Here is a 22,036-nt window from a genome sequence, read left to right as displayed (position 1 = left end):
TTTCACTTTCTTCATTAAGGTCCTTCTTTTAATCACTCTTACATAATTTTTAAAGCTTTTATTAGGAAAATGAACCCCATGTGTGTCCTCCTGTGGAGGGTTCTCAGTCAAATCGGAGACGTCCTGTCACTGCAGCCGCAACGGCCTGTGTCCCGGGACCAGGTAAGTGTGCTCCTTTTAAAACCCATGGTGAAATCGATGCCTGGGTGTTCAGTCTGCCTAAGTTCCCCTGACTGTTTCATTAAGAGTTTTCTGTGCTTGTTTCTGTGGACCTGGATCCATGCAGTGGCCCTCCTTGGACTTGGCCGATGCTGCCTCTTTAACCCCATACCTCTCCATTCCTTGTGGGAGCTCAACTCTGGGTTTGGTCACTGTTCCCCCCAAACCCCGGCTTGTCCCACAACTTCCCCTGTCCCTGCACTTCCTGAAACCAGGGGGGTAGGGGGGTTGATCTAGGGTCCTGATCAGACTCGGAGCAACAGGTGGGGGGGGCGGCTGCATCTGGGGGCAATGGTGTGTTTGCCATTGTGAAGGAAAAATATCGCAAACCACATCAGCAAACAAAGAATGCTGAAGCCATGAAGTCATCAGTGGCTGCTGCCACCCCACAGCGAGGGCAAGCCTGCAGCCCAACCTCTGCAGCCACTCACAGTGGTGCCCTCTGAGGGAACTCAGAACAAGAAAGGACACTGGCCCTAAATAGCTAGGTGCTTGTTAAAGGAATGAAGCCAATGAGCCCAAATGTCTGCTTCCTCCCATACATAGAAAAGTGCTAAATTCTTTAACATGAGAAGCCTTGTTTTCTTCCGATAATAAGTAATCTTTTAATGTTCCGACTACCTGCTCTTTGTTGTAAAACTCCTGTATATCCTAGCTCCTCCCCTACCTCTTAGGAGCAGTCCCTCAGAGCGATCTGAGAGGCTGTCATTCCTGCTCGAGTCTTCCCACCAAATAAAACAACTCTCTACTTTTAGGCAGTGCATTTATTTCAATCGACAGTTGCAATAACATATGATTGTAACCCTGAGAAATGCAGTTTTAAAGGAATTTGCAACAATAGAAGGAACTGTCATTGCCATGTAGGCTGGGATCCTCCGTATTGTGTAAATAAAGGTGCTGGTGGAGCAGAGATAAAGGACTCCCGCGAAGAATGATGTGGTCAGTAAAACAAAGCCAAGAATCAGTGGTGTATTTGACAGTGATCTTCGGTTACATGTATGCCTTCATAGCTGCATTCCTGTTTGGCATAGCCAGAAGTATAAAGTTATCAAGACCTCCACAGTGCAGGAAGTGACAGAAGGTACAAAATAAATGATAAACCAGCCTCCCAAGCCCTGTACGGCCATAGGCAATACAGAAGTAAACCCTGTGATTAAGTCAGTTAAGATGGCAAAGCTGAATTTCACGTTCTAGGACCCTTGAAGAGACACTGGAGGACTTGCACATATCGGGGGTGGTCAAGAGGCATGGACGTCTCCACCTCAGGTCTCTGATAGGTCGCTGATCAGCTCACTGAAAAAATCTTCAAAAATCATTTGTTTGTGTCCTCTAATATTTTGTAAACTCTCAGTGAGCAAACCAAGCCTGGGACTTCGGCCAGCGGAGGAGATGTGGGACAGCAGCTGGGTCTGGACCTGTGTTTGCTGGTCCCAGTGTTAACAATAGTTGCCACGGGCTTCTTTAGGGACAGATTGAGGACATTCTCTAAGTGAGTGCTCTTGCACACTGGGATTGTCCTCTCCCTCTAGGTAACCTGAAATGGGTTCAGGGTAACAGAGGGCTGCTCCCAGCCAGCATCGTCTGTCCCCTTCTGGAGTGGCTGTGGGTGATTGTGATGTGGGTTCAGCTCCCACCTAGTGTAAACTATGACACTCTGGAGAGACCAGGAGGTTGAATGTTGCATTCACTGGAATTCCACCAGAAAATTAGATAGATGTGCCTATCAGGGACTCTGGCATCCAGGGGGGAGCCATTCCATGAGCACAAAAGATCTCATTTGTTTGTGTCTTCAGTTTCTTTCATGGATGTTTAATAACATTGCAGTGTTCAGATCTTTCACATAGTTGGTTAAATTTATTCTTGGGTATTTTATACTTTTTAATGAAATTGTAAAAGTATGATTTTCTTTATTTTTAGTTCTGAAGGTTTGTTGTTATCATATAGAAACTAAGTTGACTTTGTATATTAATTTTGTATTCCACAACTTTCCTGAAATGGTTTATTCATTTTCACAACTTATTGATCGGGCCTTCAGGGTTTTCTATAAATAATATCATGTCTTCTGAAAATAAAGACAGTTTTCTTTCTCTCTTTCTAATTTGTATATATTTTGTTTACCTTGTCTAATTACTCTGGCTAAAATTTCCAGTGCCGTGTGGAGCGTAAGTGGTGAGAGTGGGCTTTTTTGTCCTGTTTCTGATTTTAGAAGAAAACACTTTTAGCTTTTAGCTGTGGAGTATAAAGTTACCTTTGAGTTGATCAAATGTGCCTTGGTTATGTTGAGAGATATTTCCTTTTTACCCATTTTTTAAGAGTGTTTACCATAAATGGATTTTTTTTTTCTTTCTACATCTATTGAGATGATCATATGGAATCACCATCACTGGAAGAAATCCCATTTGATGGTGTTTGGTCTGTGTAACAGTTTGGTGAATTTAGTTTGCTGAGAATTCATGCATCCATATTCACCAGTGTATTGGCTTGTACTTTTTTTTTTCTCCTCTAGTAGTGTCCTTTGTGGTTTTGGAATCAGGATAATGCTGGCCTTACAAAATTGGTAAAACAAAAACCAAAGAACAAAAAAAAAATTCCATCTTCTAGTATTGGAAGAGTTCATAAAAGACTGGTATTCACTCTTTTTAAACTGTTGGGTAGAATCCATTAGTAAGGCCATCTGGTCCTAAAATTTTCTTTTGTTTTGATGTTTTTGATCACCAATCTTCTCACTCATTTTGGTGTCTTTTGGATTTTCTGGGGTTTTTTTTTTTTTTTTATTGATTCAACCTTGGTTGATCTAAGAGTCAAAGGACTCACCAGTTTTTTCCTGGGTTATCCACTCTGTTGGTGAAAATTGTTCATAGTGGGCTCTCGTGATCTTCTGTATATTTGTAGTACAAGCTATAGCATCTCTTCTTTTGTGTCTAATTTTATTTATTTTGAGTCCTCTCTTGGTGAGTCTACCTGAAGGTTTGTCTATTTCCGTTCTGATCTTTTCTGTTGTCTTTTTAGTTTCTATTTCATTTCTGTCCTCTCAACTCTTTGTTACTTCCTATCTCCTATTACCTTTGGGCTTAGTTTTCTTTTCTCTTTCTAGGCCTTGATGTGTAAAATTACTTTGGGTTTTTTGTTGTTGTTGTTGTTGTTTTAGGTTTCTTCCTTATTTCATTCTGTGTTTGCAGGAGGCCGCAAGGCAGGTGAAAGCATGCGCCGGTGTACTGGCTGGCTGTGGCTGCTATAGCAAATTACCACAAAGCTGAGGCCGTGCAAATTTATTCCGAAAGTCAGAAGTCCAAAATGGGTCTCACTGAGCTAAAATCAAGGTATTGGCAGGGCTGCCTTCCTCCTGGATGTTCCAGGGAAATACTAATTCTTTGTAAAATTTCTTTGTTTATTGGAGATCTTTTCTGTTTCTTGAAGTAGGTATTTATTGTTACGAAGTTTCCTCTAGGAACTGCTTTTGCTGAGTCCCATATTTTGGAGTTCTGAATTTCCATTTTTATTTGTCTCTAGATTTTTTTGATCTCTCTTTTCTGTCTTCTTTGACCCACTGACCGTTTAGTAGCATGTGTTTTAATCTCAAATATTTGTAACTTTTCTAGTTTTATTTTTGTAATTGTTTTCTAGTTTTGTATCTGTGATCAGAAAGAAAATGCTTAATGTGATTTCAGTCTTCTTATATTTATTGAGACTTGTTTTGTAACCTAACATACAATTAATTCACCTTGGAGAATGTTCCACATGTGCTTGAGAAGAACGTGCATCCTCCTGTTCTCAGGTGGAATGCTCTGTGAGGGTCTGGTGAGTCCGTATGGTCTCACGTGTGGTTCAAGAGCATTGTTTCTTCATTGCCTTTTTTAATCTGGATAATCTATTCTTGAAGGTGAGATTTTAAAGTTGCCTACTGTTACTGCATTTATGCCTATGTCTCATTACAGGTCTGTTAATATTTGCTTAATATTCATGTGCCCCTATGTTGGGTACATAAGTATTTACAAATGTTATATCCTGTTCTTGGGGTGACCCTTTTTCGTTATAGGCTGACCTTCTTTGTCTTTCATTACAGTTTTAGGCTCAAAGCATTCTTTTGTCTGATATCAATATAACTTTCCCTGCTTTCTTTTGTTTTCCATTTGCATGAAATATCTTTTTCCATCACTTGACTTTTAATTTGTGTGCACCTAAGAACTGAAGTGAAACTTGTATTGGCAGGATATAGCCAGGTCTTCTATTTATTTGGCTATTCAGTATCTTTTCTTTTCAGAGCTTCTTTTTCTAACTGAAGTATAGTTGATTTTCAATGTTGTGTTAGTTTGAAGTGTACAGCAAAGTTATTCAGATTATATATATTATATATAATATAATGTATATTATATTATATTCTAATATATATATATCTTAAGAATCTCTTCCATTATGAGATATGGGTTATTGTAAGATATTGAATATAATTTACTGTGCTATACAGTAGGTCCTTGGTTGTTTTTTTGTTTTTAATCTATTTTATGTATAGTAGTGTGTATTTGTTAATCCCAAACACCTAATTTATCCCTTCCCCCCTCCCCTTTCCACTTTGGTAGCCCTAGGTTGTTTTCTGTGTCTGTGTACCACTCAGTATCTTTTGATGAGAATTTAGCCCATGCAAGTTTAAGGTAACCATGGATAACTGCAAACTCGTGTTGCTCTCTTGTTCATTGTTTCCCGGCTCTTCCGCACTGCATTTGTTGCTAACTTCTTTTCCTCTCCTTTGGGGATTTGAAGATTTTTCTGTAGTGGTATGTTTGATTCTTTTGTCTTTATCTTCTGCGTATTGATTATAAGTTTTTTGCTTTTTGGTTGCTGTCTGGCTGGTGTGAAATACCTTACACTTATGTCAGTCTATTTTAAGATGATAACTTCTTAGATTTGAATGCATACTAGAGCTCTTCATTCTCACTGTCTCTCTCATATTTTATGTTTCTGATATCACAATTGTCACCTTTTTATCCTTGCTACTTTATGCACTTATAGTTAATCTTACCACTTCTGTCTACAGCCCCCATGCTAGATTTATAAGTGATTTACCCATCACTAGTACAACATTAGCGTATTCCGAACTTAGCCATACATTTTCCTTTGCCATTGAGATGTATACTTTCACACGTTTTCCTGATACTAATTAGCAATGTTTTGGCATGAACATTTTTCTCTAAGAATTTTTGTAAGGTTGCTCTAGTGTTGACGACCTCTTTTCAGCCTTTGCTTGTCTCCAAAACTCTTCCCTTGCCTGCAGATCTGAAGGACTACTTTGCTGGGTAGAGCATTCTTGGTTGGGAGGGCTTTCTTTTTCTTTTCTTCAAACCCTCAAAGTTTCTGCTAAATACTCTGCTGATTGTCTTATGGGGTTTCCTTGTACATAACAAGTCACTTTTCTCTTCTTGCTTTTACAGTTTTCCCCTTGCTTTAACTTTTGATAATTTAATTTTAATTTGCTTTGGTGTGGGTCTCTTTAGATTCATCTTATTTCAAACTACCTGGGCTTCCTGGATCTGGTATTTCTTTTTTCCTTCATGTTAGAAATGTTTTCAACCATTAAAAACAAACAAACAAACAACTCTTTCTGCCCTCTTCTCCCTCTTTTCTTCTTCTAGAACCTGTATAATCTACACATTGTTCCACTTGATAATGTCTCGTATGTCCCTCTAGCAATGTTTACTATTACATTTATTTTTGCACCACTGATTGAATGTAGTTCACTGCCCTGCCTTTAAATTCACTGATTTTTCCTTATGCTTTGTCTAATATGCTATTAAACCTCTCTACTGAATTTTTCAGTGTAGTTATTTTATGCTATAGCTCTGTAGTTTCTGTTTGGTACTTCCTTAAATATTCTATCTTTTTTGAAATTCTCACTTTGTTCATGCATTTATCCCAAAGTGGTGGATATCAGTCATCATGAAAAAAACCAGACTTCTTGGCAGATGTATTTCTCTTCCTGGTATGGAGGCATCTTTGCAACATGATTTTCTTTTATACTTGTAATTTCTTTGCAAAGGGGGAAGATTATGCTTTATTTTTAGTCACAGTGAGTTCCCTGTGTCACTTATGGTGGGAATGCAAAGTGACTAAACCACCTGAAGACGTCTTAGCACTTTTCTGCGGAGATAAACCTGGACTTTCCATCTGATGGGGTAGTTGTGCTCTAATGTAGCTCCTCAAATCACTTACAGACTTAAGTCCACACAAAAACTTCATGGGGATGCTTGTATCTACATTAATTCCTTTAGCTTCTCCTCACTCCCTAAGTTTTGCTTACAGGGCATTTCTTGTATGGAACATCACAGGGAACACATGTTTCCAACCCCATTTTCAAAGGAAGCCTTTAACCCCGTCATCCCTGTGTCCCCTCCCCCTGCACAGTCTCCTTGTCCCTCAGGGTTCCTGACACACTCAAGATGTGGTTTGTCTCACTGTGTCTCTCACACAGGAGTACATAGCCATGTCCTTGGATATCAGAGGGCTCACCTTCATGTCAATTGTGCTGGTGGACGTGTCCTTGGTCAAGGTGACCCTGCCCTGGAACTTCTCTGCATAGCTTGTGGCACCGTCTTTGAAGTCAGTTCATCCCATTGACTCAAGCTCTTCTCCAGGGGCCTGCTCCACCCAGTGCACGTTGTAGCTGGCGAAAGTGTATCAGGAAGCCTTGTAGGAGACCTTTGCTGAAGCCCCAGGCTTCCTCAGCTCAGCCCCAGACTGCAGCAGCTGGACCTGCAGGTGGACGCCTGTGCACAAGAGGCAGAGCTGGATGAGCACTAGTTGACGGGTCCTGGATCCCTCCTCATCCCAGAGACTAAGGAGCCCCTGACTTGTAACCACTGCCACCAGGGGGAGGATTCTTCAGCTGCAATCCATGGTGAGGGCTGTGCTCTCAGGGCGTCTGTGAAGGAGGGGGTGTGACTGTTGCATGATACTCCCACAGCTCAGGTTATCCATATTTAACCTAGGAGACCTCAGCTCATTTGTATATTCAAGAGGTTGAAAACTCTGTACTTAACAATCTGGTGCAACTTGAAAAGGAGAACATAAAGGACACAAGGACACACACTCCATGGATGCTGAGGGTCTTCATCCTCATCCTTGTTTGAGAATGTGCATCCCCTGCCACATCCCTGAACTCTGTGCAGAAAGAGCTCTTCCCACTGAGGGCCAAGCCCCCACAGGACAAGGCCCTCATTGTGACCCGCCTTTGAATGACTCAGAGACACCTGAACCTGTTCTGGGCTTTCATGTGTGAATGACTTACTCCTGGGACTGGAAGGCCGCACACTTTTTCACATTTTGAATTAATAAAACCATCCCTGTCTTCAAGCTACTTACTATTGAAATAGCAGGAGCCCTAGAAATTCTCTTTTTAAATGTGGTCTTCACTGACTTACTAAGGCATGCAAAAGCTCTCATTAGAATCCAATATTTGAAGACACATCAGTAGTCCTTGTCAAATTGTTAGTATAGACTTTTTTTTTTTTTGAAAAAAGAAAACCATGGCCCCCAAGGAAACCCCTCCAAGGCCCTCTGCCCCTGCTCCTGGGCTGGAGGCCCGTGCCAAGGCTTCCTGAGCGCCCTCACGTGGGAGGGCCCTCTGAGGTCACAGGGTGTGTACCTTCTAGTCCAGTATTACATTCCTCTGCCCTGAAATCAGGGAGCACTTTCAGGGACATCAGGTTTTCTTTTCTTTTCTGTTTCTGTTCTCAGTTATTGAGGATGTTTTTGTTTTTTTTTTTTTTCCGTGTGTGTGTGTGTCGGTGTCGGTGTCGGTGTTGGGGGTAATTAGGTTTATTTATTTATTTTGTGGAGGTACGAGGAACTGAACCCAGGACCTCATGCATGCTAGGCATGCACTCTACCACTGAGCTGTATCCTCCCCCCATTATAAAATACGGAATGTAGTTCCCTCTGCTATACAGTAGGATGTTGTTTTTTATCTGTTTTGTGTATAGAAATTTGTATCTGCTAATTCCAAACTCCTAAAGTGTCCTTCCCCGATCCCATTTCCCCTTTGGTAAAAATGTTTGTTTTCTATGTCTGTGACTCTGTTTATGTTTGTAAGTAAGTTCATCTCTATCATATTTTAGATACCACATCTTAAGTGTTATACCAAATTTGCATTACTCTTTCTGACTTACATCACTGACTATGAAAATCTCTAGGTTCACTGATGCTGCAAATGGCATTATTTCATTCTTTTTTTATTGAAGAAGAGTCAGTTACAATATGTCAGTTTCTGGTGCACAGCACAATGTCCCAGTCATGCATATGCATACATATATTTGTTTTCATTTTCTTTTTCATTAAAGGCTATTACAAGATATTGAATCTAGTTCCCTGTGCTATACAGAAGAAATCTGTTTTTTATCTATTTTTATATATATAGTGGTTAACTTTTGCAAGTCTCAAACTCCCTGATTTATCCCTTCCCACCCCCGGATGCTCACTTTGAGCCGTGCAGCTGTGGTGAATCAGCAGATGAGTTGAGTCTGCTGACATCAGGTAGGATCTCTCAGCTTAGGGGAACTTCACATGGGTAGCGCCCCATCTCATTTGCTGTATTTTCGGTGTCAGGAATTTTTTCTTGCCTGTCAATAGTAAGAGTAATAATGAAATTTCCTGCTCAAGATGGGTGGCAGAGCGTGCCTGTTTACCTGTCCTCCTTTCCCAAATCGCATTAGGAAAAATGGGGCACAAGAGGATGGCTATGACAAGACGCACCCCACCGAGTGAGGGTGCTTGGCTTCACACAAGAAAGAATTCAAGAGCGAGCAATAGTGGAGAAAGTAGGTTTATTCAGAGAGACATATACTCCATAGACAGAGTGTGGACCATCTCAGAAGGCAAGAGGCGGCCCCAGGGCATGGGTCATCCAGCCCAGGGGGGTGGGAGTGCTCCATTTTTATGGGCTCAGTAATTAATGTCCTAACAAGTAGGAATATTTTTCCTTCTGTTTGAGGAAGGGGCGGGGATTTCCTGGAATTGGAGCACGGCCCACTCTTCGGCCTTTTGTAGCCTTGGAACTGTCATGGTGCCCGCGGGTGTGTCACTTAGCAGCTAAAGTATTACAATGAGCCTATAATGAGGCTCACAGTCTACTAGGATTTGAATCTTCCGCCATCTTGGGCCTGGTTGGTTCTAACAAGTTTATGTCCTATCCTCAATAGCTGTATCATTCTTTTAATGGTTGTGCCCTGCCCCTTCCCTCCTGTCTCATTGTGAGGTCAAGAAGAAACTCAAAGACTAAAGATGGTGCCCTATCAGGGGTAGTGGTGGGAGTGGTCCCCTCTGGGTGCTGGCAAGGGCTGGATGCATTGTCTATAAAGAGTTTAAAAATAATAATAAAACTCAAAGTTAGTCTGCTTTTTATTATCACCATGCAGTAATTCTAAACAGTGTTACTGACAAAAACACTTCTCTGTGCCTCAGCTGATGACCCCACCCACCCACCGCCCACTTGGAACTCCTCTGCCCAGCAGACACCAGATTGCCAGGCTTCTCTCTAAAGTGAAGTAAGTTGAATTTGCCTTCTGGGTGAGAGCATTAAAATAGCATATCATAGACCTCTGTTTTCTGCTAAGGTAGCCACTAGCTAGCTACACGTGGCTATTTACATTTAAATCAATAAAAATAAAATTATATTAAAATTCACTTCCTAGTCTCACTAGCCACATTTCAAGAGTTTATCAGCTTCAGAAAACAAGGGGCTACTGTACTGGGCAGCGCAGACATAGGCTATTTCCATCAGTACAGAAAATCCTGTTAGGGTTGCTGTGGACGCTACCAGGTGTCTGACCATAGGAAAACGTAAATTAACTGCATGCTACTCATGCATATGGTTGCCAGAAAATCAGCCTCTGCACCCCAGAAAGCGAATTCAAACGTGGAGACAGAGTCTTGGGAGCAAAGAAGAGAGCCACTTCACTGCAGCGGGCTCATGCCTTAGAGACTGTGCCTCCATCCCAGGGCTGGGACTTGGTGATTATATAGGCAGACGGGACCGAGCACATCAGTGATAAGGAACAGTAGAGGCTTTTACTGAAGTTTATCTTGTGTTGGGAATTTCTGGTCCCGAGGCCTTGGCGTTGTCAGGTCTGACCCCACTGGTGTCACAAGGGCTTTTGGAGGCCCTGGCCATTCCTTCAAGGTTATCGTTCTGTGACCTTTCTGGAAAACAGCCTCTGGGTTTTGGATACAAGTTGTTTAGGGAAGGGTGTAAATCAGGGTTGGGTTGCTAAGCACGTAACCATTCGAGCAAGTTAAACAATAGCAGTAGCAAGGAGGAAAACCAGTTAGTCAGTTAGAACTCTGAGAAAACAAGTGAATCCATCACAGGAAACTCTGTAAGCTGTCTTAGCATCAGGGAAGCCATTCTGTGACTCCTTCAATATCGTGTATAATAGTATTTCTGAAATGAACTGTGGCATAATAAATCAGCACTGCCTGGGGCAGCATTAAATCTACCCCACAGACATATGTCTCTACCTATGGAAGTCTGAGAATAGTTCAGTTCAATGCAGATATGACTGACTGCCCACTCCGAGCCAGGACTGGTTAAGGAACTAGAGATGAGTCCGATTCCTGCCAGGAGGAGTTGATCATCTCCAGATGATGAAGAAACATACAGGTAAACAATAGTATGTTGCAGGATGATATGTGTCAGAACTGAAGGGTGCTTGAAGTATAGAGCCAGCACAGAGGAAGGTTTAACAAACTATCTCTACCTCGAAGGTGGGAGGAAGTTGGTATTTGAAGACATAAAGGCAAGCCCTACCTTTGTGTTACAGAACTAAACCAATTATTGCTAATAAATGTGTATTGCAAATTATATAAATCTTAAAGCCCCCAGCAGAGACTTAGTGGAAATTGAGGTCTTTGCTGCAGCCAGCGTTCTGCTTCTCCATGGCTCTCAAAGACCCTTTTCAAGTGCCCATGAGGAATGTTCCCACCTCAGATGAGAAGGCAGCACAATGTCACCATAGTTCACCGTTCCTGATCTGCCCTAAACTTCCTTTCTGACCAAAATGAAAGGCTCTGGGTTGAGGTATTTTCATGGAAACATGGTGTCTCTGGACAAGAGAAGGTGCTTTTCGATGCTCTGTATCCTTGGGGATTAAAAGAGGGCAGAGAGGGTATCTGGGTGTCTTGGAGCAGAACAGGGACCAACGCTAGGTGTTTTGACCCTCTGTGGCTTCTTTATGTTTGATCTTGGACATCCCTTACAACTCCATTTAATTTAGTTATTAAGTCCTTAAAAGAAAAGTGTTTTTCCTTCTTGGGCGGATGGGCAAGGGGGACTTAGGTGGACAGGATGTCTTTCCTCTCTAATGGGATGGAATTCCTGGGAAGGCCGTGGATAGGCTGATGGAGACAGAGGTAGTAGCCTCCCGAGAGGTTAGAAAGTGGAAATGCTTTAGAAGTGCTGAAAATCTCAGTTGTGATTGCCCTTAAGCAGAGTTCCATCTGCATTTGTTCTGGGCTGATAGGTGCAATGCTCTCTCCTTCCAGACGGGGGTGGAACTACTGAACCCAGGGAAGGGATGGTGGCACTGCCAAGTGCGGCCCCTCACCACCGTGCTCAGGAAAGAGCAGGAAGTCTTCCTGTTCCTGAAAGTGAACTTTTTGGGTGTCCATTGTCTAGAGGGCTGGCTAGGGAAGATACCCCTCCTGCAATCCAGGCAGAGATTGGCTGGAGGCTGAGGCTGAGGGACAGACTAGGGAAACTCAGGGCTGATTAGAAGGAAGCACAATGGTTGATGGAGGGTGGAGGGGGCAGAAGTGAGCAAAGAGTGACAAGCATCTTGCTTGGGATATCTGCTCTTAAAGCATCACCTCTGAGGCTCTTCCTCCTCCAACCTCCAAAGCCCCAAATAAACCATCGGACTCACGATGTGAAGACCCACGTCACTCAAGAGCACCGTCGATAGCAGCAAGGGAGGCCCTGGCTCTGCGGGACCGCTGCCAATGCAGCGTATCTTCTCTGGGTTTCCAGTCTGAGGAATCTGAGAACAGAACCAAAGTCTCAACAGGTGCTCCTTAAGTCCCTGTGGAAGCTCTCTCGTCGTCTGAGGCAGCGGTTCTCCAAGTGTGGTCCCTGGACCAGCGGCGTCAGCACCACCTGGGAAATGGTTAAACACGCAGATTCTCCAGTCCCACCCTGATCTACTGTGTCAGACCCTCTGGATTTTACTTTCGAGCCTTACAAGTGCTCAACACGTAGCCCACCTGAAAACACGTCTCACTTCAGTTTCTGTAAACCCCGGGTCCCTGAGCCAGGTTACAGTTTTGGAGTTTTTAGGAATTTGCTGGGGGGCACGTTTCATCCCTCTCACTTGGAGCAACACAAGGGAACATCCGATAAATTGAACAAACGCCATACTTGTCTCTCCTCACCCATGGCAGGAGCCCTCAGTGCAGAAGATAAAAATAAAAGACGACTTTGTTAGTAAAGAAAACCCACAGAAAATTGGGAAGCTGCAGGTGCAAAGTCAAGATCAAAGTCTTGCCAAATGTAGGTTTTTCCCTGGGATGTACAGGTATTCTGCAAAGTTAACAGAAAGGGAAGATGAAAGCAGGGTGGAGAGCCGGCGGCTTCAGAGTGTCAGCACCACCCACTGCGCAGCCTGTGCACCTTCCTGCAGGTGCCCCTGGGGCGCGCCCTTAACAGTGGGCGCTCAGCCCAGCACAGCGCTCTCCCGGGAGGCCTGCCTCTGCCTTCCTGGCGCCTCAAGCACCAGCTGTGTTTTCTCCCTCTGCCCCCACTTCCTTCCTCTTTCCTGTAGGATTGCCAGGACATTCCTGTCGGTGCTGGACCAGGCAGAACACACCTTCCTACCTCTCCTGGCCTATGATGACTTGTCCCCTCTCATTACCTTAACTGGGGTCCTGATGGGATGGAGCTGCATTCCTGGGCCCTTCTAGGCTCTCTTTTGGCTAAAGAAGGACTCATTTCTAATTGTGCCTTTCAGGGTTGCTAGATTTCCCACGTAAAAGTATAGAAAGCCCAGGTAAATTTGAATTTCAGACAAATGATGAAAAAATTGTGTAATATTTGGGACCTCCTTAGATTGAAAAAACTATTCATTATTTATCTGGAATTCGGATTTATTATTGTCTTGTATTTTAATATTGTCTTGTATTTTACATGGCAAACTGACTTCCGGGGGTCCCATTTCAGCTGCTTTATGCAGGAGAGACACTTTCTTTAAGAAAGGAATGTATTTAGTCATAAAAAGGGCAGGCTTCCCTACCCACTAGCTATGTGGTGCCATATACTGATTACATACTGAAATGATAATGTTTTTCACATATTGGATTCAACTATATTGTGAAAATTAATTTCACCTGTGTCTTTTTATTTTTTTTCCTTAAATGCAGCTACTAGAAAATGTAAGCTTTTATATGGTGGTGACATTTGCAGTCTGCATTCCATTTCCAGTGGACAGTGCTGGCCTAGAGCCAAGTTGGGGGAACCTGATGACTGTCAGGCCGGGAGCTGGGTGCCCACTGCTCAGGAGTTAGACTCTCATCATTAGAGTCTCATGCAGCCTACCTGGCTGGAGACAGACAGAATCCTTGAGTGTAGTTTGTGTTCACAAAGTTTTCATTGCTTTTATTTAGTCTTCTGACCAAACCTCGGTGATTTCTGAGTGGCTCCAGCACAAACAGGATTGGGGCTGATGTCTCCTATGAAGTGTGTTTGGCCGATGACTTATGTCTTGAGGTTGAGACACGGTGGGAGGGGGCAGGATGGGGCTGTTGGGAAACGCGGTTCCGAGTTGTTCTTTTTACTTCTTTTTCTTCCTTTGATTTTATGACTGCAGACTGGTGGTGGCAAGACAGCTCTGACTATATTTGCTCAAAGCAGATGTCCCCATTAATTTAGAATTTGAGAGACTGAAAACCAAAGAGGGTGGCACTAAGAAATGTAGAAATTTCAGCAGCCAAACCAAATCTCTGCAAGTCTCCTGACTTCTGAACACTATTTACAGAGCTGGGTTCTGGGAAGTGGGACATCTTTTTATAACTGGCGGTATTTTAGGGTTTCACAGTTTAGATCTAGGACTTAAATTCTCAGTCTGTCGCTCCCTTCCTCCCCCCACTACCTAACCTCCTTCTGAAGTTCTTGGAAAGTAAAGAAACATGAGTGAAAGCAAAGCAAAGAGTCAAGACCTTGCAGAGACCAAGGTCGGACTGTGGTCAAACAACTTGCTGTTTACCAAGTTCCATTTAGAATCTGTGTGCCAGCCATGTCAACCTGCAGAATCTGCTCTCGGGTGCAGAATCCACCATCTGTCCACTTCCACTTTTTCTTCTGAGTCTCACCACCCGCTGCCCGGGTTGCCACATTGCCCTCCGTGGTTGCCTTGTCCCTGATTCTGGGATGCTATTCACGATCTCAGGCCAGTGAGAGGGGGTTGCTGCCGCCTCCCTTAGCAGTGAGCCTAGTGAGCTAGTGAGTCTAGCGGTTACTTCATCTAAGCCGAGCCCTCCCCCGACCCTCGGTCCTCTTGTTGGCATCACTGGCATCCATGTGAGGGGCTGTTGCTGTACATGTGTGACCTGTGGCTCTGCAGTGAGAGGAGCACTAATGGCATCGGCTGGCGGAATGAGGACCAGGGGCTGAGTGCCAGACTCCATTTTGGGAGGACAGCATCTCACGTCCACGGAGCCTTGAGATCTCAGACCCAAAGGAGACGGAGGCCACGTGTGTAGAAGGGGTGGTGGGTGCTGGCCTGGAAATAGGCACACGTGAGAAAGTTGTTGCTACTGGGCCTGGAAATAGGCACACGTGAGAAAGTTGTTGCTACTGGAGTCCTGGCTTGTCTAGAGAGGGGTCTGGAGCAATGGCATCTGGCTTGGAGTTCTGCCAAGTGAGGCTGGAGATTTGCCAGAAGCTCTCCATCCCCTGCTCACTGGCCCTTGTGCTAGACCAGCAGGAAACTGGAGATGAGACGTAACTCTCCAGATAGAGGCGCCAGGACAAGCGAAAACAAAACCCAAAATTCAGCAGTCTCATGCTCTGCTCGCCAGACCACGCTGCCAAGGGGTAGCTGTTAGACTGCGCCTTTCTTTCCCTTATGTACCTCCCACGATCGCCACTCACCCTTGTGTCTGTGCTATCTTGGGTTTCATCCAGGCAGCAGTGCGGTTTGCCATGTACAATCAGAGCAAGTTAGGGGAAGGATGGGGCCTGGATCTTAGCTTTGTGTGTTGGGATGGTGGTGGGGGGTGGCCCGCAAGCTGGGAAAGGACCAGGACCCCAGGGCATTGCCATCTCCAGTCCCGGGTGAGGCGCGAAGCGATGGAATGTCCCAACAGCTGAAGTACAGACGGTGAGTATGGACAGGCACCTCCAGTTACGTGTTGCAGCGTAATAAACCAGCCAAAGTTACTGGTGTAAACAAAAGTTACTGTGTTATGCTCATGTTAGGAATTTGGAAAGAGCAGGATGGGCAGGGCTTATCTCTGGTCCACGTTGTCTGGGGCTCAGCTGGGAAGACTTGAAAGCTGGGGAGGACTTGACAGCCTGGGCTGGAATGACCTACAGTCCTGCTCACTCACATGTCTTGCTGTTGGACTTCAGCTTGGCCTGTTGGCCTGAATGCCTACACATGACCCTCCCACATGGCCGCCTGGGCTTCCTCACAGCATGGGGCTGGGGTCCCAGAGCAAGAAGCCCCAGAGAAGCAGGGGGAAGCGGCGGGTCCCTTTCTGGCCTAACCTTGGAAGTCACACAGCACCACTTCTGCAGGGATGTACAAGCCCCAGGCCCTGGTCAGAGTCAAGTGGAGGGGACACAGACACCACTTTACAATCCGAGAAGTGACACAGATGTGAGGGGTCATGTTTTACATCAGAGTATCCTCTGGCCACAATTACTTACATTCCTCCCAGATGGAAAATAGGTTTCCTCCTCCCAAGTCCCTACAGAAGTCTCACCCCATTGTGAAATCAGGTTCAGCCTCGAGGTCTAGGTGCCAGTGAGGCTCCCTGGGTCTGGCTCCTCAAACCCAGCTCCCTGAGTAGCATCTGTCTGAGTCTGAAGACCTGAGAACTGAAGAGACTGATGCTGTCTGGTGGGACAGGCATGGGCAGCTGCAGCAGACATTCCCATTCAAGAAGAGGGAAAACAGGAGGCACTTAGCAGCCGCTGGGCCATAGCAGTTCTGAAACCCAGCGAGGCACACGTGACGGATTGCTTACTAGGGCTCAGTGCTGCCACCTGGGAATATTAATTCCGTGGCTCTTGCGTCTGCTCTCTGGGCTCTCAGTTGTACCCTCTGAGTAACTCTTCTTTGTCTGCAAGAAACAGACTCCAAGGTAATGCCAGGAGGTTTGGTAAAGGAGGCAGGAGACATGTGGACCACCCGTCCACGGGGAGCAGAGTTTGGCCCCTGGGTTTGGTTTTGGAGCATGAATCCAGATTCCTGTTTCTGGGCATAGAGACTGGTAATAAAGTGACACACACAACCTTGGTCCTTGTTGAGGGGACTGGATGGAAATTTGCGTCCGACATCCCTCACAAAAGTGAGGCGGGGTGGAGGACCCAGGGAGATGGAGTTTTCTTACGTACAAAGAGTGAAGCTATTTCAGTCTGTGTGAAGTTGGTCAGCTCAGCAAAAACTTTACGCTGGTGTTTTTCTAAGCTTAATTCACTTCCCAAAAGTCAATCAGGGCCCTCTGAGGACTGTGCACTTCCCAGCAATATTAATATATGATGCTTTGATTTGCTGTTTCCAGGTGACACAGTAAAGGAGTTTTTACCTGAAGTAGTTTGCCTGCAGAGCTACCAGGACAGTTTAATTATCTCCTTACAGTTTATATGTCACACACTCAACCAGGGCTGAGGCGGTTTGCATTAAAAACAAGATTGTCTGGGAGGAGAGGCACAGCCCAGTGGTAGAGTGTATGCTTAGCTTGCATGAGGTCCTGGGTTCAATCCAGAGTGCCTCCATTAAAAAAAAAAAAAACACCCAAGATTATCAAAATAAAAATAAAGGGTCAAAAACCATGTAGACAAGTGTCTGCCGAGGCAGCCAGTGCTGCCTGCACCCGCCAAGGTCAAGGCCATGTTCAGCCGGAAGATGGTGAAGCCCAATGGCGAGAAGCCAGACAGGTTCGAGTCCGGCATCTCCCAGGCCCTCCTGGAGCTGGAGATGAACTCAGACCTCAAGGCGCAGCTGCGGGAGCTGAGCATCACCGCGGCCAAGGAAACTGAAGCTGGTGGTGGCTGGAAAGCTATTATAATCTTTGTTCTGGTCCCTCAACTGAAATCTTTCCAGAAAATCCAAGTCCGGCTAGTGCGCGAGTTGGAGGAAAAGTTCAGCGGGAAGCACGTTGTGTTTGTTGCTCAGAGGAGAATTCTGCCTAAGCCAGCTCAAAAAAGCCACACCAAAAATAAGCAAAAGCGTCCCAGGAGCTGCGCTCTGATGGCCGTGCACGAGGCCATCGTGGAGGACCCGGCCTTCCAGAGTGAGACCGCGGGCAAGGGGCTCTGCGTGGGGCTGGACGGCAGCCGGCTCATAATGGTCCATTTGGATAAAGTGTGGCAGAAAGACGTGCAGCACAAGGGTGAGATACTTTCTTGTGTCTACAAGAAGCTCACGGGCAAGGATGTGAGTTTTGAATTTCCAGAGTTTCAGTTGGAAACAAAAATAACTAAATAAAATAGTATTCACAATGAAAAAAAAACATGTAAACAATATGCTAAAAATTAGAATTAATTTAGTAACATTGAATATTGAATTTGTTCTGAGCTTCATTCTGGAATAAGCTGTCACACAGCTATGTCTGTGGGGCACATCTTTGAAAATGTGCAGAAGTCTAAGTATTTGCTTCTGGAGATATGTACTTCGGCTCCTCTGAAGATGAAGCTTCTCTGAGTGTATTTAGAGGGTTATTTAGAAGTTTGTTTTGAACAGGATGTTTGAAGTTGGAGGGGTCTTGAGAGATTCTTTCCATCTGCTGACGAAGGTCGGATGTGCTGAAGATGCAGGGCTTTGCTCAAAGGTCACAGTGATGGAACAGAGCTGGCTCGACTGCGTCTCCCTCTTATGTAGAGGAGAGAGTCTTAGGTCTGAAGCTGCTAAGAAAAGCTTAAAGAGAAATTAAAAAAAATATATATTTGCAGTAAGAAAAAATGATTTGATATACACTGGTGTTATTTCAGATATAAAGGAGTTCTAAACAGACATGACCCAGCGGGTTCCTGGCTGGACGGTGGTGAGTGCCAGGGAACAGAGGAAGCAGAATACAGAGAGAGGTAAGGGTGAGGTTGTGAAGAGAGGCCCCAAGGGAGCCAGAAATCCTTCTCTTGGTTGCTGCCTGGCAGGGAGGCTCCTGAGAAAATGAGAGATTAAGTCTGAATACCACTATCCTCATCTTCAGCATCCACCGAGGTGAACACCGGGGCAAAGCAGGATTTGGTTGGATCAGAGAGTTTCAGCGTCCACGCGCTAGGATGTTCTTTGTCCCTCCTCCCCGCTTCAGTGAACCTGACATGCACCAGTCCCAGACTTTCTTATCTGTCTCAAGACTTAACAAAACTTGACTACATGCCACAGGAGAGAAGCCCTGGGCACCGGACCGGTGGATTTGCAGCTTTGTGCACTGGGCTAAATCCAGAGGCTGCTTCTTCAAGAACAGAAAGTAGAGGATAACATTAGCTTGATTTGCTTTGTTGTTAAGTGGATACTGAAAAGGGGCTGAAATCAATGACCCCCTGAGCATCTGGGGAATGGAGGGAGTCACGTGGTGGTGTACCCTGCGGGAAGCAGTGAGAGGCATCAGGTTTGCTATTGGATTAGAGGCGAAGCTTGTCTTGGTCTGCCATTCAGGCAAAATCTGTTCACTGAGTGGGAGGTTGAGGAGTCTCCCAGCAAGTGAGACATGCACTTAGCCACGTCTGCTGTTTCTACAGTGTGCGTGTGGTTGGTTTTTTGAAGTGGCGTGCTTTGTTACTCAAGTTCTTTCTATTTGTGAGAGCACAGGCTTTTTTTTTTTTTAATATATAACATAAAATTTATCATAATCATTTTTAAGTGCACAGTTCATTAGCGTTAAGTATATTCACAGTGCGGTGCAACAGGCCTCGAGAGCGAACCTCTGTACTCAGTAAACACAGATTCCTTCCTCCCCGAGTCCTTCACAACCACTTTTTTTCTTTCGTTTTAAAAAAAAAACTGCTTTATGGAGATACAATTCCCATTAAAAAAAAAAAAACTGCACATATATAAACAATGTATACAATCACTTGAATTAGGAAATACACCCATGAAACTATCACTACATTCAGGCCATCTACCACCTCACTTCCAAAAGTTTCCTCCTACCCTCTTTATTTTTAAATATGTATTTACTTATTTTTTAACATATTTTTCTTTTGTAGTATGAGCACTGAACACAAGGTTTACCCAATTGGCAGATTTTTAAGTATCCAGTTCAATATTGTCAGGTATATATAGGCCAGTGTTGTATGGAAAATCTCCAGAATTCATTCATCTGGTTTGACTAGAACTTTGTGCCTTTTTACCAACGCCCCTCTCGTGTCCCCCTCTGCCCAGCCCCTGGTAACCACTATTCTATCTACTTTCTCGTTCTGAGTTTGGCATAAAAGTGGGATCATGCAGTATTTGTCCTTCTGAGTTTGGCTTATTTCACTTGGAATAATGTCCTCCAGGCCCATCATGTTGCAAAAGGGCATGATTTTCTTCTTTGAAAAGGCTGAATACTATTCCATTGTAGGTACAGACCACAGTTCCTTTATCCACTCATCTGTCTGTGGACATCCAGGCGGCTGCAGTGAACATGCAAATAGCTCTTCAAGATCCTGTTTTGAATTCTTTCGGGTAAATACCCAGAAGTGGGATGGCTGGATCACAGGGTAATTTCATTTGTAATTTTTTGAGGACTCTCCATACTGTTTTCCATCATGGCTGCACTACTTTACATTCCCACCAACACAAGCGTTCCAGTCTCTGCGTCTTCACCAACAGTTGCAATCTTCTGTTCGTTTGGTAGTGGCTGTCCTAATGGGTGTAGGGTGATAGCTCATTGTGGTTTGGATTTCTCTTATGATTGGTGATATTGAGCATGTTTTCAGTGAGCATAGGTGTTTATAAGAAAAAAAAAACTTGTGCAGAATAAAATGGGAAAAAGTCAAGGGAGTAAGGTTGATGGTGAATCTTATGGCCATGGTGAGGACACATTTTGTTTCTTTTTTATGTTGCACTGTATTTGAAACATCCCACATGGTTTAATCACTTTTTTCTGCTCTTATTTATTCAGGTCCTTTTTTGCTTTCATCAGAATTTTGTAGTTTCTAGCATAGAAATTTGGTTAAACTTACACTTTAGTATTTCTTTTTTGTTATTGTAAATGGTACTACATTTTAAAATTTTGGTATTCATGTATTCATCAACAGTATGTAGAAATATAATTGATTTTTGTGTGTTTATGCAATATCTTCCATCCTGCAAACCCCCTACTATATTAGTTCTAGAAGTTTTTTATCTAGATTCATTGGGATTTTTCTGTATAGATAATCATATCTTCTACAACCAGAGAAAATTGTCTTCTTTCTTCTTTAAGCTGCATGCTTTTTAATTTCCTTTTGTTGCCTTAATGCAACTTCCATCATTGTCTTGAATAGAGTGGTGAGACCTGGTCCCCCACTAGAAGCTAAATTTTGAATTTGTGAGTCATAGTTTGCTGGAATGGAAAGGATATAAGAGATCTTCCAATGACAATAGCTCCATTTTCCACTTGTGGAAACTGAGGATTAAAAAGTGAAAAAATTCAACTGGGAAGCAATATCTTAATACAAGAGGAAAAAAATCTTTCTAATTACTGCAAAACTTAAGTTCTGATTCACTCCCATTATGAAGCAGTCCTACCAGGTCTGGAACCAGGAAGACTCAGCTGCTCGTGGCTGAGCACATTTTGAGTCATTACCCCAGTTTTCCCGAGGTCTCTGCAAGCTGTTTCGAGCTGTCATCCCCTCCTCCTTTGTTGTTGCTCCAATATGAACCTTGGTGTGTTAGGCTTTGGAACTCAGGCCAGATTATGTGGCTTGTGTGCCTTCTAGTTAAACACAGACTAACTTGTACTTTTGTTTATGTTTTGACAACGAGAGCAGATGCCCGTGTGCGATGTCATGGTGGTGGAGGGAGCAGGGAGTTAGGAACACACAGCAGGTCAGCTCAGCCATCGTCACTGAGCCCCTGCCTTGTGACAGGTGCTGTTCTGGGCCTCGTGAGGCATATGAAATCTCGACAAATAGGGGCAGGATCCTGAAGGCCAGTACAGGCCCACCAAGTCTTCCCAGAGTGTGCGGTGTGTATTAGGGGTCTCCAGGGAAACAGAACCAGTCGGAGGTACAGACATACAGACAGAGACTTGTGACGAGGAAGTGACTCACGCGATTATGTGGGCTGACGAGGCCCGAGATCGGCAGCCATGAGGCTGGAGACCCAGAAGTGCTGGTGTTTCAACTGGATCCTGAAGGCAGGAAAAGATTGATGTTCCAGCTCCAAGTGGTCAGGCAGAACAAGGTTCCTGTCCTTGGGCTTTTGTTGTTGCTGTTGCTGAGGTGTAGTTTACAATATTATAAATTGTATCAGTTTCAGGTGTACAACAGAGTGACTCAAACTTTTTACAGACCATATACTCCATTTAAAGTTATAAAATCTGGGCTCTGTGTTAGAATATACCCTTGTAGCTTATGTACTTTATACACAGTAGTTTGTGTCTCTTAATCTCTTTCCCTTATTTTGCCCCTCACCCTTCCCTCTCC

At 44.2% G+C, this 22,036-nt stretch overlaps 1 protein-coding gene and 1 long non-coding RNA gene across 14 annotated transcripts in view; both read left to right on the top strand.

Moving 5' to 3' along the window:
- LOC105078618 (lanC-like protein 2) overlaps positions 1 to 22,036 on the top strand; it is a 104,431-nt gene that overhangs the window by 64,105 nt on the left and 18,290 nt on the right. For 8 of the 13 annotated variants that reach the window (XR_012509689.1, XR_012509685.1, XR_012509708.1 and 5 more), the window contains one exon: positions 6,683 to 8,568. The exons of 1 other annotated variant lie outside the window; for it this stretch is intronic. This is a non-coding gene — a long non-coding RNA (lanC-like protein 2). Of the gene's footprint in view, positions 1 to 55; positions 2,311 to 6,682; positions 8,569 to 9,669; positions 16,719 to 22,036 lie in introns of those variants that run through there. 4 more of the 13 variants (XR_012509699.1, XR_012509704.1, XR_012509691.1 and 1 more) reach the window with 4 other exon arrangements.
- Positions 16,871 to 17,981, top strand: LOC105073876 (small ribosomal subunit protein eS7-like). Its single transcript, XM_074372477.1, has one exon. It carries the CDS (start codon positions 17,313 to 17,315, stop codon positions 17,907 to 17,909), a length of 597 nt encoding a protein of 198 aa, XP_074228578.1. The 5' UTR covers positions 16,871 to 17,312; the 3' UTR covers positions 17,910 to 17,981.

Source organism: Camelus bactrianus, chromosome 1 (assembly GCF_048773025.1).
Source record: "Camelus bactrianus isolate YW-2024 breed Bactrian camel chromosome 1, ASM4877302v1, whole genome shotgun sequence".
NCBI lineage: Eukaryota > Metazoa > Chordata > Mammalia > Artiodactyla > Camelidae > Camelus > Camelus bactrianus.
This window is presented reverse-complemented; position numbering and strand designations above follow the sequence as displayed.